Consider the following 27965-nt stretch of genomic DNA (forward strand, 5'->3'; position numbering starts at 1 on the left):
GTACTTTTCTGAAACCAGCCCACATGCCTCCACCCTCCCTTCATTTTACCAACTTAATTTCCTGACTGGATGCAGAAAGCAAAAGCTGTGAGCTGGGCATGGAAAGGAAGAGAGATTATGCCTAACTTTCTACCCAGGGAGTCACAGAGCATGACTAGAGTATTATTGTTAGTTCCCTAGGCCGAAATATAGAGCCACCCTCTGCAATTATTATAGCCATTCCTATCTCCCATTGGCCGAAACATCCGTGCTCACAGCTACTGCAGGCGTAATTTATATGCGGCGTAGAGACATCTATGGCAACTCTTGTGGATTGAACCCAACTTATCATTATAGAATGTTGTCAATGTGCTATTGGACCACAATTAATCTCTTTAACAATGAGCATTTCTGTCTTCCACCTTAATAATTGTTGTTTGTATTTTAGCAAATCCTTTATTCACCCTTAGCAGATGTAAGTATCCTACCTGGGCAACAGTGCTTTTCAATGTCAGTAAAAGCTACGCTCCACCTTAACAAGAATAGTTTGTACATGGGCATTTTTCGCATAAATTAAGAAAAAGTATCCTCACCTTTAGGACCAGTGTATCCCCTATCCCCTTTTTGACCTGGGATTCCAGGAGGTCCTTGAACTGTACCGTGAACTGCAGAAGAAAAGAAACAAAGAAAAAAATAGTAAACATTGAGCTTTGTGGTGCTCTTCCATATCCAGTGTAGTCTACTGATAAAATATAGGTACTGTATTCATTTTCTGTATACTCCCTAATTTTTCAGTCTTGTTTTCAAAATCTGTTCTCGCAGGAGATTTTGTGTATTTTTTTTTTTTTAGAAGAAACCCTTTGACACAGGCAAAGAGGAAGAGTTCAGTAGTAGTCTAATTCCTCTCAAGAACTACATCTGCTCCCTACCTACATTGAACTTTATGAAAGAGAATGCCCAAAAAACAGAACAGTCCCATTTCTCCTTCTTCGCACCCCTCGGCATTACCAGGTCTGTACCTTCGCATACAAACAGAATGGGTATGCTTCATTTAATAAGTGCACTTGGCTTAGGTAATGACATTGAAGAATAAAAGTAAGATGTGAGTAATCTACCCCTAATCGTAGAAACATCTTTGTGAATCAAATAGCTTAAACGTTAAACAGAATTTGTTAGATCCGATGGCCAAAAGAGGACACCTTGAAAAGTAAAACCATCCATTTGAGAAACCTCAAACATAGCTAAGAAGACAGAGTTACAACAGATTTTATGTAATCCGTTGCAACGAACATGGAAGTTTCAAGGTTTGGTTTATTACACCATCACCGAAAAGCGCGCGCTTATTTTATTCTTCTCGATTTTAAGACTATATACCACTGGATTCTGTTACAACAATATATTGTTTTTATCAATGTCGTCATTACTCTACAATAGCTTTGTTGCATTGACCAGCTTCTAACCGCCTAAAGATGCAAACCGGCTTGAGATTTCCTCTTTATATGATTGTAGGGAGCGTAGACCCCATGATGCCCCAATCTCGAAGAATAACAGAAAGGGACAGTAAATAGTAAATATGGCCTATTGGTTGTGAAAATAAGTGATGGTGAGATGTCCCACACTACTGGACCAGTGGGCCCCATAAGGGGAAGACACTTTTCTTCAAGGGTACCCTTGATGTACCTTTGATAGGTGTTTACATATGTTGAATGTACAAATGCTGCTTTATAGACTGTCCTATTGGTTTTGGGGGGGGAAGGGAAGAAAAACAGATGTATTCCTGAGTTGAATGTATGTAAGAGACAAAGAATTGAATGTGATAAATAGCGTGATGACTAAGGGCCATATGTATCATTGAAATTTGCATTCGCGAATTTCGGCCTTTGCGAATGGGAATTCTCAAAAATTATATGTATGAAGAAAAATCCAATGCAAAATAAGGAATCGCAAAATTTGCGATTCCTTATTTTGCGATTGCATTTAAGGAATAGCAAATTTTGCGATTCCTTAAATGCAATGTAAGAAGGCAAAAAAATTTGCTAAATGGCCTTAAGGAATCGCAAATTACCACCAACTTCTAGTTGGTGGTAAGTTGCGAATTCCTTGAAAAATGCAAATTTTTGCATTTTTAAAAGTGCACCACATGTGCACCTATGCTTATTTCAGGGGTGCAACAGGGTGTCCTTTGGACACCCCTGCACCCTTGAAATTATTCTCAATTTGTGATTAGCAAATTTCGAATTCGCAAATTGAGAAAAAATTCCCATTCCTTCCGATGGGCTTCCTGGCCCATAGAAATGAATGGAAAAGTATTCCTTAATTGCGAATTCGCAATTTGCGAATTCGCAATTAAGGAATATCAAGAAATCGCAAAATAAAGCGTTTTTCTTGATACATACCATTTTGCGATTCTGAAATAGCGATTTCTTAAAAATCGCTATTACAGAATCGCAAATTGGTTCCTTGATACATATGGCCCAAAGTAACTGTTTCCACTGTAAAACAGTCACTCATGCATTTCAATGGAAGAACTTTGTGGAGGGCAGAATCACAAAGCAAATAGCCTATAGCATGAGGTAACAGAATAATACCCTCCTTAGTGGAGCCAAAGTCTATTGTGTGCATATTTTAAAGAACTGGTAACAATACATATTACAGCTGCACTGTCAGGTCAGACCTACAAATTGGCTTAGTTCAGCTGTAGGCACCTTCGTGCTCAGTTTTCCAGGACAATGACAGAAGCTAAATCCTGTTAGACTTCACTTTTAGTCAGGGAGGTCTCACAGATCACCCCCCCACCCCCCACCACCTCAAACCAAGATGACAGAGACCTTTCTCTAGAATTAAGATCTTTCATGGAAAGTAAACCCACTCCCTTTACTGGTAAGCAATAATCATCCTGCAGTTTAGGGAGGAACAAAATTGAGAAAGCGAATGAGAGACAAAAGACAGTGGGGAAGATTTACAAGCCCCTTGCGACACTTTTACGCCGCCGTTGCGTCACTTTTGTGACGCAGCAGCAGCATAAACAATGTGCCACGTTGCGACCTATTTACAACGTGACGCATCTAGGCAGATGCGTCACGTTGTAAAGCCCTGCGCCACATGAAACCTGCGTCAGGTTTCATGTGGGCGTTCTGTCGCAGGGTGGGCGTTCCCTCGGAGGAAAGCCCTGTAAAACTGACGCAGTGAAATCTACAAGATTTCACTGAGTCAGTTTTACGACGCTGCTGCGTCAAATCCTTACGCCTGCTTGAAGCAGGCGTAAGGAGTGACGCACCACGTTAAGTATGGGCTGCCCCTGTGCATTGCTTGAGTTGCGTCATGCTTGCGACGCGACTCCAGCAATGCGCCGCCCATCTGCCACAAGATGCGTCACGCATCTTCCCTTCCTTGCACCATGGTGCGCTGCATTGTAAATGCGGCGCACACTGTGGTGGCGGAAGGAGGGGATTGCATGACGCATCTGTTCTGGCGCATCCCTGCTGATTTGCAGAGATGCGCCAGAACATGTAAATATGCCCCAGTGAGTGAGCTACTGTTATCACCTACAAGATAGGTTAGAGGCGAATGAAGAAAATCTCTTCCTACTAACGCTTCTACCTTGTGGGGCTCCTTTCAAACTGAGAAGGCAGACGCATAACATGGTATGGTCTGCATTTCAAAATTAGAATATTTCCCTGTCACATGTACAATTAAGGCATCAATTGCTCTCAGGCGAATAAGTTAGGAAACTTGATTAAGATAATTCAAAACTTCTGACGTTCAATTCAGTGGTTGCCACCTGTCCAGAATTAATAAGTGAAGGCCAAGTACATTTTCTACAATGCTGTACCAAACGCAATCCTCTTGCATCTCTACATGTGGCTCAAAAGGACAAAGGGAGTTTTGACTTGAAGAAGAAATGGTCATACACTCCAGCAACATGACATATATGTCCATATTACCAGGTGGGAACGGCCCCTCGCACACACAATCAGATTCTGGTGTATCTGTTGATAATATGACGTATCGCAGTGTCACCATAGTGGTCTGCCAAAGTGTCACTCTAGTATCATACTAACACGTTTTGAACTCGAAATTATGCCTAGATATTACAGATAGAATATGTAAATTGATACTTGTATAGCACACTACTCACCCGCAAGGGTCTCAATATAGTGTCCAAGGCCTAATCAGCAGTCCTCAGACTGGTTTAAAGATTACAACTCCAAAGTGGCAAAAAAGCAAACCTCTAGCAGTATATATTGCGCAAATGGCATTTCCTAGTTTAACTCCTCACAAAAACAAGGGAGTAAGGTCTGCACCAGCGTTGATGCCTTTGCAACTAGCTATATATCGAACTTGGTTTTGACTCGTATTTTTCATGCAGATTTGGCATTTGTGAAAAATATTTTTAAATCTTGGGTAAGGACGAACTCTTGTAGGAAACTTTATCTGCAAAACACTGTAGCATAAAGTACCCTCAGATTGAAATCCGGTTTGATCAGTGGTGTTGTTACAATAATCGTATGGGGAGCAGAAGTGACATCAAACGTCCTAACAACCATGCGGATAAATTCAAGTGGGCACAACATGTGCCCCCCTCCCCCTGTCTGTATTTCCCCCAGTTCCAGCACAACTGTCCATGCGGTGTTGGAACTTTTTGGCCGTTCCCATTGGAGTGCCTGTTTTCAAGGCACTGCCATGGGAAAGGCCAAAGAACCGGCGACCGTATTTCGAGTTGCATATTTGCAACTCGTAATACGGTTGGCTGTGTTTGTGCGGCTTTGGTGCAGCGGAGGTGGTATTGCGTTGTCACTGCTGCACCAAAGTCATAATCAGGCCCCAAGTTACTAAAAGTAGAAAAGCTGCAGTCCTAGTTAAAACATCAGCAGTCACATTTTTTAAATCACAGGGGAAGCAAAGAAGATCACTTAGAGTGCAATGAGTCAACACCAGTAAACTGAAAAAACTAGGGCGTCTCTCAAAGGTGCGAGGCCAATGAAATTTAGGGTGTAGCTTAAAAATACACAAGGTAACAATCTATGGGTAGCATAGCGTGCTGCCTGACTGGTATTTTGCTTCTTCTGTGATTGCATACAGATATATAAAACAACAAGTAATATTACACCTACAACAAGCCAGGGCTATTGGCTTTACCAATGGTTGTTAGTTGTGTAAGATAAATAAGCAAGAACTATGGCTTCGTTGTATAGAACATTCTTCAGTTCTGAAATGATGAGACTGTAAAAGAACTATAACGAGTCTCTTTGAAATTACCTCAAAGGCCGGGCAGGTTGGTACTGCTGCAGAGTTAAGATTTTTTTTTCCACCCCGAGGACAAAAATGGAAAGCCCGATAGAGACCCGTCGCAGCACCTGCTTTTTAGAACTGCTGGTCCACTTAAAGACCTGGTCAACATAAAATTGTGAGTTCTTTCCCTTACTTTCATCCCTGTTTTTGATTATTACTAAATACCTGAAAAGGTGGTTTCCAAGGCACTGTATTTTCAGGTAATTTAAAAGGTGCAGGTGCAGCATCACAAGTTCACTTCCTGTAGGGTAATGCCCCTTTAGGGGATAACCCAACCAGACCTCGTCTTACCTCTGAAGAATTGCATTAGATCTTCTGTCACGTTCCCATATGTTGCAAATACTTTGCTTATCCCAGGAGGGCCGGGTAGGCCAGGTTGTCCTCGGGGACCTGGTCTGCCTACAGTTCGCTCAACGGTGTAGGTAATGTCTTGTATCAGCCCACCACCTAGACAATAAAACAATGCATTAAAATGTCTGAACACCAGTTTTACACGGATAATTTTCAGGGATCTATGGCAGGAAAAACACCTTCTGCAAGCTCCTATATTGCATAAATCCTCTGGAATTGTTAACAATAACAAAATGGCCTTTCTATAAAGCCCACGAGCAATGAAGGGAGACATGGCCATACGTGTCTGTTCTCTGCATCCACAGATGGCAGCAGTAGGGCAATGTTACTCACAACATCTTTCCATAAACCATCAACCCAGAGCGAGTAGAAGTGTTTTTGCGGATTCAGTGCTGAACCAAGTTGTCTCTAATAGGGGCGTAAACAGTATCTCATCTCATGGTACAAGTCATCCTTGTTAAAAGAAGTGTGCAGGGGCATCACTGGACCAAAATTACACACACATCCTCTGACCCGGATGATGGGCCATTGTACTTTTTAGAAATGAGTTTTATTAAAATCTCATGGGTTCAAAATATGAATTATCAATGATTGATTTATTTATTTATTTATTTCTGGTATTTGTAGAGCGCGACACTCATCCCATGGGATATCACGGCGCTATAAAAAAGAAGACTACTGAAACTGTGCTGGGGGGTTAGTTTTTGGAAAGAGGTGAGTTTTTAATTTTTGGCGGAATTGGAGGTAGTTAGTGGTGTGTCTGAGGTCCACAGGTAACTCGTTCCATCTTTTAGCCGCCAAGTATGAGAAGGCGCGTCCACCAGTCCTTGCTTTGTAAATACGCTTGGATTTCGCCAGAGCTGAGTTGTTGGATCTTAGATTCCTGTTGGGGATATAGAATTCGATTTTCCCTTGAAGGATGGTGGGGCCCGTTTTGTGAAGGGCTCTGTGCGCGTGGCAAAGTAGTTTGAAGGTAGCCCTCTGACGCATTGGTAGGCACAAATAACCAGCTATATAAACTGGCATGGTTAAAGGCATATTAAGTGTATTAAAAGAGTTACAAAGCAGTGAACATAGGGAATAAGAGGCTTGGAGCTAGTTGACACCAGTAGCTACGTAGGATTATGGTTCCTGGAAATCAACTCTTAAAAGACATGCCTATGGTAGTTGTTCATTGCCACCTGCCATAAGCTGTCCAATTTTTGGCCTCTAAGGTCTTTTTGTTACCGCAGTCGTGATCTGCAAGTGATCTACTTACTTTGAATCTTATCCACAACCTGAGACAACAGCCTTTCATACTCTTCTGACAGAGACGAAGAAGATGACGAGGATGACAGTGAGGATGATGAAGACAACCTCGACATAGAGGATGAAGATTGTGAAGAAGACAAAAGACCGCTATCGCCTTTGTGCCCTCGAGGTCCAGGCGGGCCAGGGGGACCAGGTGGTCCTGAGATGTACCCTCGAATGTTGTCACCTGTGGAAAGTCAGACACTTCAGCATTTTACACTAAAAAAAGTCACACAAATACTCATTCCACAGTATGACGTTAACCCAGGTCGCTTTCAAACAGCATTCAGCATTAATCGCAAGCTTCCGTTCCTTAAAACATTATCTTCATTGTAAATGTACTATTATGTTACATCACTATTTCTTCCTTCTTTTTCTCAGCTCTTTTCCCCACAAGCCGATCCCATATTATAACTGCTATTATTGTAACTAGGTCAACTTCAACATGACAATCAAAATGATGGGCCATTTAAAAAAATATATTTTTTTATCTGTTCTTGGTATACATCTAGGGTGTCAAGGAAAATTGAAATAAACTCAAATTAGAAATTAATTGTACTAAAGGCAAACATGTTTTATTCAATCTAGTTTCTGGGACATATGGTGTAAAGTATAGCGTCGTCCCAGGTAGTGTGGGGAAGTCACAGAGACATAGGTACGCAGACAGCTTTATTTTCCTCTCTAAGTGATAGCGTTTCCATGAAAACTCAAGAAGCAGCAAAATATCGAAAAGTAAAAGGTGAAAGTATGATTCAGTAGCAAAGCACCTAACTTACAACCAAAAGAAGTGGGTTTGAATCCAACTGTTTAAAAAACCAAATGGTTGGAAAGCATTGCAAAAGGTGAAATATCTGACTGAGGTGCACTGTTAATAATAATGTTGGCCACTCAAGTGGATCACACTATCAGGGCTTGTGCTTTTAATATACTTGGGGTTTGTATGGATAACGCTGAGTCCTCATGTTCGTGCTGTGTTGATCAGTCCTCATATCTGCATTGTGCCATACATTTTCATCACATAACCTGTACATACATGAATCACTTAGTTCACCTGAAGCAGACGCCCAGGTGTGAGTCAATCGGATGCAACAAATGCGGTCAGCAACCAAGAGACCTTTGTGGATGATTCCGTTGTGTCACGAGTGTCAGCAGGGACAGGGACTCCCAGCAGGGAGTTGCGGAGAGTAGGGAAAATTATGCAAAGTTTGGATGATGACAGTGTTATGCAGAAAGTCAAGGATAGTGATGGGGATTGGGGTGGAGGGAAGGGTGTCGGGAGAACCAGCAACATTGTCATGGAGGTGCAGTGTGGTAGGGCAGAGATGTAAATTCTGGAGACAAGGAGGGAGGAGTGAAAGGGTGCAAGTATGAGCACGGGCAGTGAGGAGGGATTGTGGGTTGGGTGCGGAACAGTTGTCTGCAGCCTGCGGAGATGTTGTGGTTCCCTAAGGGTCTCTCTTGTTCCCACAGCACCCTCTTCCTGCGAGAATTGCATTGACCAGCCTGGAAACATTGTGGTCAGGCATTTAAAGTTAAAAAAAGACCCCAAACCCTAGATCACTCAACATGAGCATGCTACACAGGATGGGTACCCGGCTGGCACCCTTCACTGTTCTGGAGTGAGGTAATCAGATCAGATAATTGTTCAGTGTTCAACAGGACATGCACGGAAGGCGATTGCTTGCAAAGATCTTACTCTCAGAAGAGTAGTTTATAATGAGGATCCACTCTACACCCCTGGTTCCTACATGAAAAGTAGACATACACTGAGCAGTGTATCAGGCAGTGATTGCAGTGGTAAGTTGGAACAACCAAGTTCTCCATACTCTCTCACGCTTTCACATGCTGCAGCGAACACATAAGCGATAGTTGAACAATGTTGAGAAATGTCGTAAGACTGTGACATGATTCTTAGTTTTGGATTGTTGTAACTGGAAGCAGACTGCAGGTCCCCTCAGGGAACCATTGAACAACCACCTCTTCAATTTCGACCTAAACCCACCGATAAAAAGCAGACAGAAGCTTGGCATGTAGGTAATAAAGAGGACAGTATGTTTTGCATTGTCAATGCATGGTTTATTCCAATTTATTTTTCTTGACATAGCATTGATGCGGTTTGCTATTCAATATACAGAACTGTAGTGTATTACAATATTTTTTCTAAAATGCATGGAGGAGGCCATATGGTTTCACACACCATATGGGTTCTTGACACTGAACAGGAAGTTGAAGACAAGGCAGGCAAGGCAGAGGAGCAAGTACATTTTGAGTTTTCAGATATTACCTAGTGATAGGAGTACTTGTTTTATATGCAGGCATAGAATCAGCTGTGTCGCTGCTGCAGGCTATGCAAGGCACCACTGCAAGTTAACTTGACCTGAGAACAAGACTATACTATGAATAACTGGGCCATTCAAGAACCGGGGGGGGGGGGGGGGCAATGTATGGTCTACAACACACCGTGTCTTTGTAGTCACCGGTGATGAAGGACCGCGTTCCTAATCAAAAGCAACCTTGCCAAAATTGATAGTGCTGAGAACTTCTGGTAGCTGCACCTGGAGGCTGCTCTAAAAAATCTCATTGTGCGTTGTGTGCTCTGCTAGCCAAAGTGTCATCTTCTAATTGTTATGATGGAAATTTTGTTAATACCTTTTAGCTCATCAACAGCACCTATATTTGCAACAACCGAATCTACGCCTGGCAAATCAGAAGCGATTTTCATTCTATCAGTTACTGAGATAGTTTTACAGTCATATAGAAGATGACTTTCAAGTTTGCGCCAGTCATCTTCTGTGTCAGACATACCTTGGCTAGACTTGATTGTTTTCAATAGCACTTAGTGTTAGAGTAATAAGACCTTAAATCGACTGACTCATTTGACATACTATTGGCTGATGGACAGATGATAGTGAAGGATAGTTCCTTCTTCAGGCTTATCTCAGTTGTTCTGTGTGAAAAGCTCTATACATGAGTGTCATAGTATTTGCTCATTAAGTCCTACAATGTATTATTCATATGAAATCCCAAGATTTTGGGTGACTTTCGGACGGTAAAGCAATCAACTATGATCTAAGGTCATTTTTAAAAAATGAAAACACTTAGAGAAGTGTTCTGATCAAGACAAGTGTGATAGGTGTCAGTGCATAGTTCTCTGACTCTAGTTGGTGAAGCATCTATTGCTTAATGCTGGCTATGTGTTTATATAATTTTCAGTCATAGTTTTTGTTGCCGGAGGAGGAGCAGTGTGAAAAGAGGACTCTGATGTAAATCTAGTGGCATTAGTTTATTCACTCTTGCACCATTCAATGCTGAGTCTGACTGAGTATTATACAACAAATAGTAAGTAAAGAAGTGCTTACTTGTTAGATATTCAATCAGTTCGGTCCTGAATCGATCTCCCTGGTTGTTTTCGACATATGAAACTAGGCCGCCTGTGTTGCCTGGAGGTCCCTGAGGTCCAGGGGGTCCAGGTGGCCCTTGCCTTCCTGCCACGTACCCCACACCTTGATGGGAAGAGAGAAAAGAATAAGAAACATAGACATCAAAATGTGTGTAACTTAGAAATTAATAAAGTGCGCTGCTTAAAACAAGGAGCCATGGATTATTGGACTCAGTTTATCCAAACCGTACTTTCGAGGTAGGCCACCATGTCCTGCTTGTCGTAGCTGGCTTGGGAGAAGCCAGGAACTCCTGGAGGGCCGGGCAGTCCGGGTGATCCTTGACGTCCTGGTGGTCCTGGTGGCCCTGGTGGTCCAACAATGCCTCTAAATTCAGATGCTGTCAGAGGGGAAAAATGAAACAAGTAACAAATTAGTCAACTCTCCAGCAACAGTTTAATGGAATGTTTCATCAACATTACCTTAGTTAAACATCTTGCATCTCTGATCAATGATAATCCAACTATTGACCTCATAACGAGGTTCTCGGTAATCCAGATTTTGGCAGAAGCATGAGTTTCCACCTGAATCGGTATAAAGAGGAGAGCAGTAATACTGCACTCTTTGTGGTTTTCCATTGACATATTTTGCTGGTGAAAACATGATGGAATATGTCTGCACCAAAGTGCAGAATGTGAGGAAAACCAATAGAAATCAGTGTGGAAACTCAAATTCTGTGGAAATTTATTTTTCTCAGGGCAACCCCCCATAATGGTGCAGCACTACTGTACCTTGGAATTACCATCAAGGTACAATTCTCAGGTGCTGTATAATTCATCAGGATTACCAAGGACCTCGTAATGTGTGACTGGTTGTGCAGTTCAGCTTTGTTTAGCAGCAATCTGTGTACAAATATTAACTCCAGCTCCTGATACTATTGGGTATAAGCAGATGAATACAACCTGCACAGGACTCTTGAAACTGGCCTAGCACCTTTGAGTCTACTGCATCTGCTATATTAGTTATTGTTGCACACAAGCTTTCATTAGTTTTTAGACACATATAGTTTCCTCTATTTTCGATGGTCATAATAAAATCCTTTTAATACACTGTCTTTCTATAACTCCATGGTGTGCTAAACGTATTGCCGTCTGGCAGTACCATACTTGTAGCCTGCGAAATGGAAGCATTAGTTCCCAATTACTCCACAAAAAATTATCTAAGGACCTCCAGTCTAATAAGGGGACCTCAGGTCTGTCAACTGTGATTAAGGGACCACCAAATGCTATAAATGAATAGTCCTCTATTACCCCTAGGTGGCTCTATGACCAGCGTATTCTTCACTGCAGTGCCCCACTTATGATGTGTATCAATGAACAATGCACCACTTTGAATTCAGAACTTGGCTTGGAGTGCAATGCACATTCCCTCCTTGAGAAGCAAACTACAGAGATGGGTACAGTAACTTCCATGCTTCTTCTGGCCATTTCTACTAGTTCAACAACTTAAGTGTGCCTCTTGGGACCATGATGATCACCCGTGATGATAGACGGGCAGCTATGTTTATCAACTACACTTATCATCTCCCCTCTTGTAGGAACTCATTGGGCCAACCGTGCACTCCAGCCTCAATGAACACATTTACTTTTTCCCCCTCACTTCACAACTGCTTCTAGATAGTGCTGTAACTGTACTACCCATCATATGAAATAAGGAAATGACCACACACATAAAAGCAAGACGTCTTGCACTGTCAGCAGTCTTGCACAACATATTCCAATTGCTCTAACAAACCATCTGAAATAAACAATTTAAAACCGATGTGTTTATATTTCTGTATTAGTGGTTTGGTTTAGTATATTTCTCTATTAGTACTGCATATTCTTGTTTAACAATGTTTATTGTAAACTTAAAGATATAGCCCTTGACACAACATAGGCATTCATAAGTTGTCATGGGCCAGTAGATCATGGTGGACTGTGCAGAGTTGGCACTTTCTTTGCTGAAAACAGCCATTTCAAACTATCTTACACTAACTCAGATGAGAATCACAATTGCAACCAAAAGTCCAATGCTAACAAAAGATGATGTACACAAAACGTGTCGCCCTTGCTTCTATAATATAAGTTCTAGTTTTTTAAGAAATGTTGTTTTTCAGTTCTTTCATGCCTATGTTTGTCATCGCTGCCATTCTGTTATTCCCACACTGCTTCCAAACAAATCACCCCCTTCCTTACTTTGCAATAAAGCTGTGATGTCTCCGTAGGCGGATCCAGGTAAACCGGGAGGTCCAGGGGGTCCAGGAGGACCAGCGACACTAACCACTCCAGAACCTTGGGGGATAAATGCCACACGTTAAATCCAGCAACATGACAAGATGGCCTAGTATCTAGGGAAGAACATGAAGTCATACTGAAGTAAGGAACAGATTACCCAACCCGTCTGCATTATTCTGGAGCTGTTTATTCATTCCATGCACTCTAACACAGAGGAGCTGGCATAGAGCGGCCGTGGACCAGAGGTGATCAGAGCAGGGCATGGTGGAAGGACTATGAAGAAGATGCACATCAGGCTGGTGCTGCTGACTGCTAAGGTCAGGGTGCTTAGGCAACTGTCAGAAGCAGCCACATTTGAATTACTCTTCAATTACAATATCAGCCTCACTCGCCTTTCAGAGGCAGGGCACTGTCAGGAATAGTCACTTTCTCTTAGCCAAGTGCCTAAAGATAGCTTTGATCTAAAATGGTGGGAAAGCAACATCCTTCCACTGATCCTGTTATCTTGACTTAAGGGACAGAGACTTGAATAAGAGGCAGAGAGAGCTGCCTAGAAGTGGAGACGACTCAGAACAGTCAGTTAGTTCCTTGATAAGATTCAGTTTTCCCATCCCATTGTGACACCATGTTTGGTTAACATCTCTAACATTCAAGATAAAAGTAGTCAACCAAGAGCAGCTTGCTTTCGCACTCCCTTCTGTATCACAAACCTTCTCATCTTGATCAGTAAATGAATGTATCTGGCCTGACAACGTGTGGTGGGAAAGCAACTGGCCATGCATAAGACAATACATTGATATTTGGTCCCCTATTTAATCTCCTGTGAATACCTTTACATTTTGAGGGTTATTAAGTCTTTGATTTTAAATAATTACCTTCTTATCAGGTTCTGAATATGTGTATAGAAATAAATACCTATTTAATCTTAGTCTGCCCCTGTGTTCTTTTGACTATCTCTGACTGCTGACTGTGGGTACTACAATGTGTTTCTGGCAAACAGTTTCATTGCCTCTGTGGATAGTTGTTTCTCTTTTTCCATGGCTAGTGCTTCGTCTTATGTCTGACAAGTGGTCATGTCAAAATTGTGGAGAGCAGCAGTAACACCTCCATTTATCTTCCAATAGAATTTCCTCTTTAAGGGTTCATTTGAACATCTTTTTTTGCCTTGAGTTCTGCTCATATAAAGTATTTTGATAGAATAATAGGAAGACACCTTTATTATTCACACCTATTTGGTTCTCAAAGGTATCTCCCTTGGATGTATTACTTCAGATGTCTATGGCACAATCTGCTTTCATGTGTCAGATGATGCAAAGTGTGTTCCCACGGGGAACTCCCCATCAGCATACCATCCTTACTCAGTGAGCAAGTGCAATTAAAGCAGCTTTTAAGAATGTTAAATGGCCATATTCCATCAGGAGAATAATGGAATCCTAAAAATAAGACATATGTCAATAATCTGGTTGGAGCATGTGATCAATTACATATTTAAAAATATTTTGTGGTAGTACTGCTGCTCCAAAAACCTTCAGCATTACGCAAATCAGTTGACTGTGCATTTTAGGTGGAAGTTCATGTCTGTGGTTCCATGACACATGATTTGATTTAATTTTTTGTATAGCGCTTGAATCACCCCCGGGGGGGTATCTCAGCACTTGGAAACGCAGCATTAGCAGTGAAAGGGAGGTTAGAACAGGGCAGTTTTCAGGAGTCTTCTGAATGTTAGGTGATCCTGACACTGTCTTAGGGCGAGCGGTAGTTGATTCCAGATGAAAGGGGCTTGGTACGAGAAGGACCTGCCTCCGGATCTAGCCTTTTTTATTTTGGGGATTTAGAGGAGAGATTGGGAGCTGGAGCGCAGAGCCTGGGCCGGGTAATAGTGGTGAAGACTCTCTACTAGATAGGGTGGGCCGTTGCCCCAGATAGCTTTGTGTGTGAGGCAGCAGATCTTAAATTTCACACGTTGTCGTATGGGCAGCCAGTGTAGCTGGTAAAGGAGGGGAGCGGAGGCTGATCTGGGGGGAGCATTCAGAACTGTGCTGGTGGCTGTGTTCTGTATCATTTGCAATCGGTTTAAGGAGGACTCATTTGCTGCGATCAATAGGGCGTTGCAATAGTCCAACTTGCTTAGTATCAGGGCCTGTGTTAGGGTCTTTCTTATTGTGTCGGGAGATAAGGAAAAGCTTTCCTTAGTAGGCCAAGGGTGTGGAAGCAGGAACCGACTGTGTGTGTAGCGTGTTTCTTCATGGGGGTTTGCCTAGTTCTGGAGGCCACCAGGAAAGTGACCAAAGGAGGGGGGCATCTCTAAATAGCAGGACCTCCGTCTTCCCGGCATTCAGTTGGAGGAAGTTGCTTTCCATCCAGCGTGATATTGCCAGCATGCCTGAGGAGAAAGTAGATTGGGCAGATTGAGAAGTTTTATTGAAAGCGAAGGTGAGCTAGGTGTCGTCCGCGTAGGATATCAGAACGAACCCATGTTTTCTCAAGAGGGTTGCCAGAGGGGCTATGTATATGTTGAACATAGAAGGACTCAGGCATGAGCCTTGTGGCACCCCCTTAGTGAGTACCTGGGGAGTGGATCGGAAGGGGCCTAAATTGATGGTTTGGGAGCGGTTAGAGAGAAAGCTGATTATCCATTTTAGGGCTGTCCCTCCGACTCCTGCTTCCATGATTCTTAAGAGCAAAGTCTGATTGTCCACCGTGTCAAAGGCAGCGGATAGATCCCATAACACTAAAAGAATAGGCTGATTCTGGTCTAGGGAAAGTCTGATGGTGTCGGTGACGGCCACTAGGGCCGTCTCAGTACTATATTTAGGACGAAAACCTGATTGGGTGGGGGCAAGGTAGCAAGTCCTTTCAATGTGGTTGGAGAGATGATGATTGACATGTTTTTCCAAGACTTTCCTCAAATAGGGGAGGAGGAAGATGGGGCGGAGGTTCAAGAGATTATCTGTGGGGAGTTTGGGGTTTTTTCAGATGGGGATGACTTGGGCAGCCTTCCATGAGGATGGTAAGTGGCCTTCTTCCAGGGACTGGTTTAGTATAGAGCAGATGGGTTCAGATAGTTGTTTGGTTAGAAAAGCCATGATTTTGGCAGGTATGGTATCAAGTGGGGAGCCTGACTTTATGGCCTTCATGGCAGTTTTGATTTCTTTGTGTGTTAGAGGGGGGGAATTTAGAAGGGTATCCGGGTTGGGTATGGGTCTATCGGGAGTGTCAGGAGTGGAGCCTGGGGGAGGGGGATGTTTGGCAGTAACAATATTATTGTAAATGTTTTCAATATTTTTTATAAAGTGGTTGCTTATGTTATCGCATATCGTTTGGGAGGGAGTATCTTCTGATTCACAGGCTTTGGGGTTTGTAAAGGTTTTCAGGATTTGGTACATAGCTTTGGGCGAGTTGTCCGCAATAATAAGTTGGAGGACTATGTGTGCTTTACATGTGATCTTAATGTTTTTGTGATACAGGGTAAGGGCGGCCTTGAATTTTTCCTTATTGGCTGAGAGGTTGGTGCGACGTCATTTCCTTTCGAGATTTTTACACCCGTTTTTTTTTCTTTCTGAATTTCTATGGAGAACCATGCTGCCTGCAAGGCTTTGGCTTTGGAATGTCCTGTTTTTACCGTTGCGATCAGGTCAATGGCAGCTAGGATAGATTCATTAAAAAGGGAGAGGCTATCTTCAGTGTTATTACATGGCCAGCTTTTGGTGATCGCATAGGAGGAAGCGAAGGAGGCTGGGTTGACTTTGTGCCATTGTCTGAACTGCGATGGTTTGCGTGGGATTGGCTGTTGGCGTACCTTGGGGTCCTCTAGTTGGAATTTGATGATAGCATGGTCTGTCCAGCTGACTGGCTTCTGGGCTTCGCAAGTGAGGAGGGTGGAATTGGTGAATACCACATCTAAAGCGTGACCAGCTTAGTGAGTCGGACCATTGCTAATTTTAGTGAGGTTGAGTGTGGCAAGGTCAGAGAGGAAGGATACAGTGTCTGCCTTGTCAAGGTTCTCACTGTGGATGTTGAAGTTCCCCAACAGCATGAAATTGTTGGAAGAAATCAAGTGTGGGGCTATAAGTTCCATGAGGGCGAGGGAGAAGTCGGCTAGGGGTCCTGGAGGGGAGTAAACCAGAGCCCCTTTCCAGTTGGATTGGGGGGACAGATCGAGCCTGAAAATCATGATCTCTATTTGTCCATTAGAGTGATGTTCCAGGATAGAGGGTTTTACCCTGTGATTGTGAATAATTGCGATCCCTCCTCCGCTTTTGACCTGTCTATCGAGTCTAAGAATGTTATACCCTTCTGGGAGGGCAATGGTGATGGCTGGGGTGTTAGAGGGGTTGAGCCAGGTCTCAGTTATGAAACCCACATCTGGGGAGTCTAGCAGGTCCCACATCTCGATTGCGTGTTTAGGTAAGGATCTAACGTTACTTAGGAAGCCTTTAAGGGAGGTGGTAGCGTTCTCCAACAAGGGTGAGCTCTGACCTGGAATACGAGAGTTTGGAGAGTGCAATGAAGTCTGGGCGTAGTTGGGCAGCATCTCTGGCGGCGGTCTGACGCGGACGGGCACAGACGGGCTGCGCCATCGGCGCGTCCGCTGTGGGCTCCGGTGACCATGAGTTTATGTAGTAATGTGGGGGTGGTGTCTAGAGCGCTGACCTCCTTTTTGCCGGAAGTACCTCCCTCCACGCAAACGGGATATCTCGCGGTGGACCGGGGCGAGCGGCTCGGGAGAGTCAGCGGGTGCAGGTAGGCGATAATTAAAAGATTCAAAAAGCTCGAGAAAATAAATGATTGGTTAAGTAAAATAAAATGCTAAAAATGCAATTTTTAAAAGTTTTACATATCGGTAGTAATCACCGTGATGCAGGTCAGGAAGTTAACAGCTCGTGCCTGTGATCTGAGCCTTTGCTACTAACAATGTGCGTCCGCTGCACACTCCGGTGACCAGGAGTTTATGTAGTAGTGTGGGGGTGGTGTCTAGAGCGCTGACCTCCTTTTTTCCGGAAGTACCTCTCTCCACGCAAACGGGATATCCCGCGGTGGACCGGGATAGCGGCTTGGGAGAGTCAGCGGGTGCAAGTGGGCGATAATTAAAAGATTCAAAAAGCTCCAGAAAATAAATGATTGGCTAAGTAAAATAAAATGTTCAAAATGCAATTTTTAAAAGTTGTACATATCGGTAGTAATCACGGTGATGCAGGTCAGGGAGTCAACAGCTCGCACCTGTGATCTGAGCCTTTGCTACTAACAATGCGCGTCCGCTGCGCGCTCCGGTGACCAGGAGTTTATGTTGTAGTGTGGGGGTGGTGTCTAGAGCGCTGACCTCCTTTTTGCTGGAGGTACCTCCGTCCACGCAAACGGGATATCCTGCGGTGGACCGGGGAGAGTGGCTCAGGAGAGTCAGCGGGTGCAGGTAGGCGATAATTAAGATTCAAAAAGCTCGAGAAAATAAATGATTGGCTAAGTAAAATAAAATGCACAAAATGCAATTTTAAAATGTTTTACATATCGGTAGTAATCACCGTGATGCAGGTCAGGGAGTCAACAGCTGACGCCTGTGATCTGAGCCTTTGGTACTAACAATGCGTGTCTGCGCATTGTTGTGAGATTAGGTGTAACCTTTCTATTTGACCGGGATGAAATGTACACAAATTGATACACATGGCCATTGGTATATTTCAAGAAGTTTTGAAAAACTTGTTGTGATATGCATTCTTAAACCCACAGACTCCAAAAATAGAAGTTGTGTGTTTGAATTTCTGAATATATGGCTATTGGTATGGTAATCTGGATTTATAAGAGGAAACAAGTCCAGATACGATCATTAACATCTAAAATAGACCATACTCTGGATTTCCTCACAAATTACCCTGTCCGCTATTCATAACAACATTAATGATGCTGCAGTAAGAAAATGGTTTAGAAATTGTATTCGGTTTTAGCTTTATGGATGAATACTCTGATATAAAACTATGTCCCGGACTGCAAGCATCTCAGCAGGAAATCGAGATCAGCAGATAAGTCAATTCATTTTGAAATATAGAGTTTAGAGAAAAAATATAGATACAATCTTGTATTTGTTTTTTTTTTTCCGCTTTTGTCTGTCATACTCTTCTCTTCATCTTTGCAGGCTCTTCCAAAGGTTGGCACAACCTGAACTCCTCTGAGGCGGAAAGCCGGAGGTATTTTGTAACTATTCGCTCTGTTTTTAAAATTTATTAGCACTTGCACTAATTTTAACCCACAAAAGCCAGCCAGGCTTACCTGTGCCAAAGCGCCGATTCCTAGCGCCACCAGACCTCAGACTCGAGCAAACGCCCTCACCGCTAGCGCGGCAAAGGTGTAGCCACGCCCCCTGCGAGGCCACGCCCACCAATCACTTCGAGTATATAAACGCTTGACAGCGCAACGATTCCTCACTAACCTGAACTCCTCTGAGGCGGAAAGCCAGAGGTATTTTGTAACTATTCGCTCTGTTTTTAAAATTTATTAGCACTGGCACTAATTTTAACCCACAAAAGCCAGCCAGGCTTACCTGTGCCAAAGCGCCGATTCCTAGCGCCACCAGACCTCAGACTCGAGCAAACGCCCTCACCGCTAGCGCGGCAAAGGTGTAGCCACGCCCCCTGCGAGGCCACGCCCACCAATCACTTCGAGTATATAAACGCTTGACAGCGCAACGATTCCTCACTAACCTGAACTCCTCTGAGGCGGAAAGCCGGAGGTATTTTGTAACTATTCGCTCTGTTTTTAAAATTTATTAGCACTTGCACTAATTTTAACCCACAAAAGCCAGCCAGGCTTACCTGTGCCAAAGCGCCGATTCCTAGCGCCACCAGACCTCAGACTCGAGCAAACGCCCTCACCGCTAGCGCGGCAAAGGTGTAGCCACGCCCCCTGCGAGGCCACGCCCACCAATCACTTCGAGTATATAAACACTTGACAGCGCAACGATTCCTCACTAACCTGAACTCCTCTGAGGCGGAAAGCCGGAGGTATTTTGTAACTATTCGCTCTGTTTTTAAAATTTATTAGCACTGGCACTAATTTTAACCCACAAAAGCCAGCCAGGCTTACCTGTGCCAAAGCGCCGATTCCTAGCGCCACCAGACCTCAGACTCGAGCAAACGCCCTCACCGCTAGCGCGGCAAAGGTGTAGCCACGCCCCCTGCGAGGCCACGCCCACCAATCACTTCGAGTATATAAACGCTTGACAGCGCAACGATTCCTCACTAACCTGAACTCCTCTGAGGCGGAAAGCCGGAGGTATTTTGTAACTATTCGCTCTGTTTTTAAAATTTATTAGCACTTGCACTAATTTTAACCCACAAAAGCCAGCCAGGCTTACCTGTGCCAAAGCGCCGATTCCTAGCGCCACCAGACCTCAGACTCGAGCAAACGCCCTCACCGCTAGCGCGGCAAAGGTGTAGCCACGCCCCCTGCGAGGCCACGCCCACCAATCACTTCGAGTATATAAACGCTTGACAGCGCAACGATTCCTCACTAACCTGAACTCCTCTGAGGCGGAAAGCCGGAGGTATTTTGTAACTATTCGCTCTGTTTTTAAAATTTATTAGCACTTGCACTAATTTTAACCCACAAAAGCCAGCCAGGCTTACCTGTGCCAAAGCGCCGATTCCTAGCGCCACCAGATCTCAGACTCGAGCAAACGCCCTCACCGCTAGCGCGGCAAAGGTGTAGCCACGCCCCCTGCGAGGCCACGCCCACCAATCACTTCGAGTATATAAACGCTTGACAGCGCAACGATTCCTCACTAACCTGAACTCCTCTGAGGCGGAAAGCCGGAGGTATTTTGTAACTATTCGCTCTGTTTTTAAAATTTATTAGCACTGGCACTAATTTTAACCCACAAAAGCCAGCCAGGCTTACCTGTGCCAAAGCGCCGATTCCTAGCGCCACCAGACCTCAGACTCGAGCAAACGCCCTCACCGCTAGCGCGGCAAAGGTGTAGCCACGCCCCCTACGAGGCCACGCCCACCAATCACTTCGAGTATATAAACGCTTGACAGCGCAACGATTCCTCACTAACCTGAACTCCTCTGAGGCGGAAAGCCGGAGGTATTTTGTAACTATTCGCTCTGTTTTTAAAATTTATTAGCACTGGCACTAATTTTAACCCACAAAAGCCAGCCAGGCTTACCTGTGCCAAAGCGCCGATTCCTAGCGCCACCAGACCTCAGACTCGAGCAAACGCCCTCACCGCTAGCGCGGCAAAGGTGTAGCCACGCCCCCTGCGAGGCCACGCCCACCAATCACTTCGAGTATATAAACGCTTGACAGCGCAACGATTCCTCACTAACCTGAACTCCTCTGAGGCGGAAAGCCGGAGGTATTTTGTAACTATTCGCTCTGTTTTTAAAATTTATTAGCACTTGCACTAATTTTAACCCACAAAAGCCAGCCAGGCTTACCTGTGCCAAAGCGCCGATTCCTAGCGCCACCAGACCTCAGACTCGAGCAAACGCCCTCACCGCTAGCGCGGCAAAGGTGTAGCCACGCCCCCTGCGAGGCCACGCCCTCTACAACCAACACAAATGTGCCGACCTCCCCAGCGCAGCGGACGAGCGCAGCGGGAGCGCCTAAGGCAAGCCCGTCTGCGCCCGTCCGCGCACGACCGGGCCTAGGGCCAGAACCCCTGCCTGATTCCCTCCTCTCAATCATACGGTACTCCCGCAGAGACCTTTTGAGCCTCAGACCTCCTCCGCAGTCCTGTGATTACATCCATAATCCCAAGGGACCCTTCATTAGCTGCCCCTCATGCAAACCAACGCAGCTTACGCTACCCGCGAGACCCAGCAAGCCTGCCACCCTCAACCTAGCCTCTCTGAACTGCCGCTCTCTTCCCAAACACGCGACTCAGATTGCCGACCTCATAGAGGACCATCAAATTGATATATTTTTCCTCACGGAAACGTGGCTCGGCCCTCATTCTCAATCTGACATGGTCTTAGCAACCCCACAGGGCTATTGTATTCAGTCCTTACCCCGTCCTCTAGGTAGAGGAGGAGGGATAGCCATTATCCATCGAGAACACCTCCACTTCAAAACCTACGACGCCCAGATTACCGACGCAGAAAGCCTGCATTTTTCTGTCACACTCAACCCAACCACCTCCCTTACAGGACTCCTCATTTATCGCCCTCCCGGCACTCCGGGTCCCTTCATCTGTTCGCTTCTGGACCTAATTACAACCCAAGCCCACTCCTTCTCTAACTACATGATAGTCGGAGACTTGAACATCCACCTTGAAGACCCGGCCAACGCGGTAGCCCTTGATTTGATTCAAGATCTAGCGGCTCTTGACATCCGGTTACTAAACTCCGGAGCCACCCACAACAAGGGCCACCTCTTAGACCCCGTACTTACAAACTCGCCTACTATGTCAGCCAAAGAGGCCTTGCCGCTCCCCTGGACAGACCACTTTATGGTCTCCTTCCAATTACCTGTAACCTCCAAGAAAAACCGCACACCCCCCACTTTTAGCAAGGATAGGACCTGGCCCAGACTCTCCACGGACGAATGGACTCAGACCCTGGAAAAAAACATCCCTGCCCAGGCAGAAGACCCAAATACAGCAGACAAAAGATTCAGAGATTGGATTACCGCCTCCCTAGACCTCATACTTCCACTCAGAAATAGGGAAAATAAAAACGGCAAACGTGGCTCAGCTCCATGGTATTCCACAGAGCTAAGAGCACTCCGCAAAAACTGCAAAAAGGCCGAACGTCTTTGGAGAAAGACCTGGCAACATGCCAACAAAGAAGACTACCAGGCTGCGGTCAAAATTTACAAAGAGGCTATCAAATCAGCCAAAGCTTCCTACTATACCACTCGTATACAAGAAGCATCCAATTCAGCCCGAGAATCTTTTTTAATCGTCAAAGAGCTGACCAAGGTCCCCACCACCTCCTCCTCTAACACGCCCAAAGTTGACAGAAGTAACGAGTTAGCCATTTTTTTCAACGAGAAAATTACCCGTATCCTGGCCTCCCTCCCTCCCTCCAGCCTTCCCAGCCTTACGGAAAGCAGTCCTGTCCCCAAAATGTCTGAAAGCATCTGTCGTCCTTCGCTTAAGACTTTTCGACCTGTCACCCCTGCAGAGGTTGAGCGAACCCTTGTAAAAATGAAAAGTGGATCACCCCTGGACCCAGCCCCTATCAGGTTCCTTAAGACAGTAGCCCCAGTAATAGTTCCTACCATTACGGACCTCATCAACTGTTCGTTTTCCCATGGCATCGTCCCTGACAGCTGGAAGAGTGCGGTGGTCAAAGCACTCATAAAAAAACCCCAGCTGGATCCAGCAGACCTGACCAACTATAGGCCAATATCCCTACTCCCTGGCATTAGCAAAGTCACCGAGAAACTGGTAAATATCCAATTATCTCAGTTCCTGGAAACAAACAAACTGCTCAGACAATCCCAGACCGGATTTCGCCCAGGCCACGGAACGGACACCGCACTGCTTGCGGTGATTGAAGAGGCAAGGGGCTTACTAGATTCAGGAGGATCAGTGGCAGTGATCCTCCTGGATCTAAGTGCAGCCTTCGATACGGTCAACCACCGTGTCCTTCTGAGCAGACTGGCGAAGGCAGGACTTACCGGGACAGCTATCGGATGGATCGAATCCTATCTTACAGGACGCACCTTTCAAGTCTGGGATGACAGTCACCACTCATCCACCCTCCCTCTCACTAGCGGCGTCCCCCAGGGCTCTTCCCTAAGCCCCACGCTTTTTAATGTCTATATGGCCCCCCTCGAGGACGTGGTAACACCATTTAACATCAAAATGGTGAGTTACGCCGATGACACCCAACTAGTCGTCTCCCTGTCCCAGCTGATTGACCATCCTGAAAACCTGACTAACTGCCTCATAAACATCCACAATTGGATGAACGAATCTTCTTTGAAATTGAATGGGACAAAGACAGAGGTAATGTTACTCGGTAAGCAATGGACAACTATCCCTCCCACGATATGGCCCGATGTGTTCGGTGAAATCCCCCCCCCAAATCTGAAATCAAAACACTTGGGGTGTGGCTAGAGCCACAACTCACGATGAAGACCCAGGCTACCAAAACCTCGGGCACATGTTTTGGGCTCATGCGTAAGACTCGTAAAATCCTGCCCCTACTCCCTCCTATGTCCAGAAAGCTCCTTATCCAGGGCCTAGTGCTGTCCCGCTTAGACTACAGCAATCTAGTCTATCTGGGAGCCCCCGAGGCTACCATCTCGAAACTCCAGCGGACACAGAATGCGGCAGCACGCATGATCACCAACACCCCCTCCAGAACATCTGCCAAGCCAGCCCTTAAAACCCTTCACTGGCTCCCTGTTCGCCAAAGGGTGCACTTTAAAGCAATGTGTATTACACACAAGCTCTACAACGGTTCTGGCCCAGCGATCCTCAGCAACATGATTACACCCTATACAGCAACCAGAGTGCTACGATCGCAAAATGAGAATCGAGTCCACATTCCCAGATTCAAAAAAGTCCGCACGGGAGGCCGTCAATTCTCCGTTCAGGCGGCCAAAGGCTGGAACGCACTCCCCCTGGCCCTCAGATTGGAATCCAACTTCCTGGCGTTCCGCAAAAAACTTAAGACCCATTTGTTTCCCAAGTAACACCCTTCGACTACCTCCCGTCTCAATAGGTTCAAGTTACATAGTGCGGGGATACCCTTGGGTCACCAGGCGCTGTAGAAATCGCTAAAATAAAAATAAATAAAAAATAAATAATATGTACCTCAAGTTTGTCAAAAAAGTGTCATGCACTGGTAGGACACTACATAAGTACACATGCTCAACCTGGTATTTTTTTAATGGGCTCCTGTGGCTTTCAACATTAAATCTTTATAAGTTCTCACACATAAATCATGTTTGTTACTCTAGCTTAAGGGAATAAGCAATATACCGTCTCCTTCCCAGTTTGTATTACATGGCAGAAATATTTTTTCTTGAAAGCACCTATAAATTTCTAACCCATAACAGTTTCCCTACATTTTAATTTGTTCTGAACACAACTTAAAGGCACAAATGTGTTTAGAACTATTTTTAATGTAGTTCCATTCACAAATGTTCTCTTTAAGCAGATCCAAAACCTGCCTAGTGAATATATTAGATTGTCTAGGAGGCACTTGTTAAGTAGACTTTATACTGTTGTAGGTGTGTTTTGTAAAATGTAAATTTTGCTAACAACACCTTTTCACAATTGCAAGTATTTCAAATCTGTGTACTAGCTTATAAGGAATATGTGGTGGCATTGAAATAATTTAAGTTGTCCCAAATGACAAACTCAGTTGTTGGGTTGAATTGATAAGAGCCTGGAGATTGTATTACTTGTGTGATTTTTATCTGCATATCCAATGTAAGGTGAAAACCACACAATGCAAGATTTTGATTTTGAAAACGTTCTTACTGCTCATGAAGGTTACAACTCGATTAGCTAGGTCAGCATAGTCCAGAGATGCAGTTCCGACGGCAAGAGATCCCGGAGGTCCAGGTGGGCCTGGAGGTCCCATTAGATACTGACGCACTTCTTCTCCTGAAATATGAAAACGCAACATTCAGGGTCTTGTGCTGGCAGTAGGATGGGACACAAAAGTGCACCGTTTTTGCCAGGTGTTAATTATTTGCAGAACTAGAAATTCAGCAGAGGTATCCTGAAGTATTTCAGGTGCCTCAATAATTTGCATTCACATGTGTTGTGGCTTAAAGGTGCTCTGATTATAGTGATTTTCAAATTTTTTGTAGTCTAAGTCAAGGATATCACACGCAGGTCCAGAATGGATAGATCCTGGACAGATTTTCAGCATAGCCACATGAAATACAATTACATATAATGCACCTAAATAGAATTAAATTACATTATCAGATGTTCTTTTGAAAATGTGGCATAGATCCAATCCTCCTTATTCAAAATTGTACATCCCTGATCTAAGGAAATTGTTACTTTTTAATGGCAATTCCCTGTATGAAGAACATTTACTACCCAATGGGTGTGTGGTAAATGCTACTGCTCGCCTACTTATGCAGTCTGCCACACCAAATGGGGCTCAACGATGTGCCTGCTGGCTGGCAATACTAATTTGCTCCACTCCATCTAAAATCATGCAATGGGTGCTCAAAACTGTTTGGTATTGACCTTGGTTCTGCTCTGCTGTTGCATAATATGGTCTTCAGTATCAAAATGGAAACAAAGTCTTACATACATAATTGCAATTAGGCCGAGAGTATTTACTCTGATGCTTAAACAGTTACACAAAGGTAGCAGTAATCTTCATTAGGATTGAGAATAACTTTAAGACCCATGGTTATCTAGTCCTGAACACAGATTTCCAAAACTGTTCTGGAGTTGTTACTTAAGGGACATTTAAAGATAACAGTGGTCTTATTGGCATAATTTTGAATTTGGTGAATTTAGAGATAATAATCAAAAATAACACTTTTTAACTGGGCATAGTCGATGTATAACACGTTATAACAGACATGGTTGATGTAATAACTGCATGAAAAAGTGGTGGACACAAACAAACCCCAGTCATTTAGAGCAGCAGTACAACCAACAAACATATTTTTGATTTGTAATGCAGAGTTACATAAGGCAATAACCCACCCTGTTTACAGATATGTATTTTAAGTTCTTTTGGAAGAAAAGGCCTTTTAGCATTTAAATTTTCCTTTATATTCTTCTTTTTACTTTTCTAAGTGTGCAGACAATAAATATGCGCATGATCATAAAACTGTACATGTCTCAGCAAATTTGCACATTATCAGATAAAATTTAATTATAACACCAAATTCTCAACTGTTAGCGAAGATCTTTAAACAGCTCTATAGTAACGCGCAAGCATGAATATACTACCAGAAAGCTATAGTATCATCATTATACTAATGTTCTTTGTTCCACGTCAAGATGAAAATAACGGTGCATTGTTAACCATAAACAAAAAACTGGTCATCTTATGCTCATTAGTAGAATTACGAATTACACTGAAAACTGAGGTTTAAACTTACTTTGTAATATTGAAAGGATTTCTTCATAGGAGCCAGGGGGTCCTGGAGGGCCTGGGGGCCCTGGCAAACCATCGGCTAACCCAGCACCTAAGGCAAGTGAGTACTTTATTATAGTGTGCAGACCGCGTGAGGCTTTCAGAAACGCAAATCAAAGCAAACTGAGGAACTTTATAGTGATGATCATGAGATTTTCCTGGCATATACTTAGAAACATGTCGGTGACGGTGTTGGTCCCTTGGTACTTCTTGATAAGATCAGCACATTCAAACCAGTGACCTACCACTGCAATGCAGAGAACTGGAACTGGACAACAAATTACATTTCAGATTTCAGTGGTCATCCGTAGAAATTCCCAATTGGACTTTGCTCTCTAATTAGACATAAAACTTTTGGGAAGTCTAATGGCTTATTTGTTTTAGTTATACTTTTCTTTAGTAATCGGGAAGGTCTTTCAGTGAATAAATTCATACATTTTGCTGGGCAGGGCGAGTCAAAAGGCAGCCTTGCTTGGTCTATGACAATACATAAACTGTTGAAAACCAGCACATTCTACCCTCTAGGTCTAAATGGGGACCAACAATCTCCAATTGTTCAACATTACATTTTGCTCAATTTAACTGTTCTCTTTTATTTAACTATGCAATGATAAAGGGTATCACTTCCTTGAAGATGTGACTTACAGGTTACACACCCATCTCTGCAACAGGCACCTTAACTTTAGGAACTTTCTTACTGATTGTTGCCAGCTGCCTTAAATTAACTTTCTCATTATCATAAATATTATTATCCTATAGCAGTATATATAGTATGCACAATGTCCAAGGGAGCATACTAAGATGAATGCACTTGACCAGGTAAACTGAAAGATATTTTACATGCTCACTGTGTACAGGTATGATACACACACCCCATGAGCAGCAATGATAACCTCCCTACTGAGCTACCTACAGCAGCAGGGAACCCTACACACCTTGGAGGCGTAATACATTACATATTCCACACAAGAGCAAGGAGACGCACAACAAACAGAAGCCAGAGAAGACAATGCAGGACCAAAATGCTCAAAGACTCCACCCATTATTGCATACTCATGGGATGCTGCCTGCCTCATACATTCTGTGCCAACAAAGACTAGAGTCTAGACCATGCCAAAGCAGCATAGCACACATACAGTAATGCTAATCCCACTAAGAGCAAATAATCAGGCCTGTTCTCTATCCCTCAATTCCCCAGGATTTAAACATTGAAACTTGTTTGTTGGCTCTCTGCATCCCTCATGTATACTTTTAATTTGTGTTACCATGCTTTCCCATTGACAAACACCACACCCTGTATTTGAGCTAGGCTTGTGTTGTTTGTCACTCACTGT

The 27965-nt window shown here is 44.1% G+C and overlaps 1 protein-coding gene across 1 annotated transcript in view; it reads right to left on the reverse strand.

The window, feature by feature from the left end:
• Nucleotides 1-27965, reverse strand: part of COL17A1 (collagen type XVII alpha 1 chain) — a 189336-nt gene that overhangs the window by 5157 nt on the left and 156214 nt on the right. Inside the window, exons 48-55 of the mRNA XM_086922741.1 lie at nt 26597-26683; nt 24999-25124; nt 12527-12622; nt 10543-10689; nt 10272-10415; nt 6881-7099; nt 5563-5718; nt 573-644 (exon numbers count right to left, since the gene is read on the reverse strand). Coding sequence (XP_086778867.1) covers nt 573-644; nt 5563-5718; nt 6881-7099; nt 10272-10415; nt 10543-10689; nt 12527-12622; nt 24999-25124; nt 26597-26683 — 1047 coding nt within the window. The remainder of the gene's footprint in view (nt 1-572; nt 645-5562; nt 5719-6880; nt 7100-10271; nt 10416-10542; nt 10690-12526; nt 12623-24998; nt 25125-26596; nt 26684-27965) is intronic.

Source organism: Lissotriton vulgaris, chromosome 5 (genome assembly GCF_964263255.1).
Source record: "Lissotriton vulgaris chromosome 5, aLisVul1.2, whole genome shotgun sequence".
Lineage (NCBI taxonomy): Eukaryota > Metazoa > Chordata > Amphibia > Caudata > Salamandridae > Lissotriton > Lissotriton vulgaris.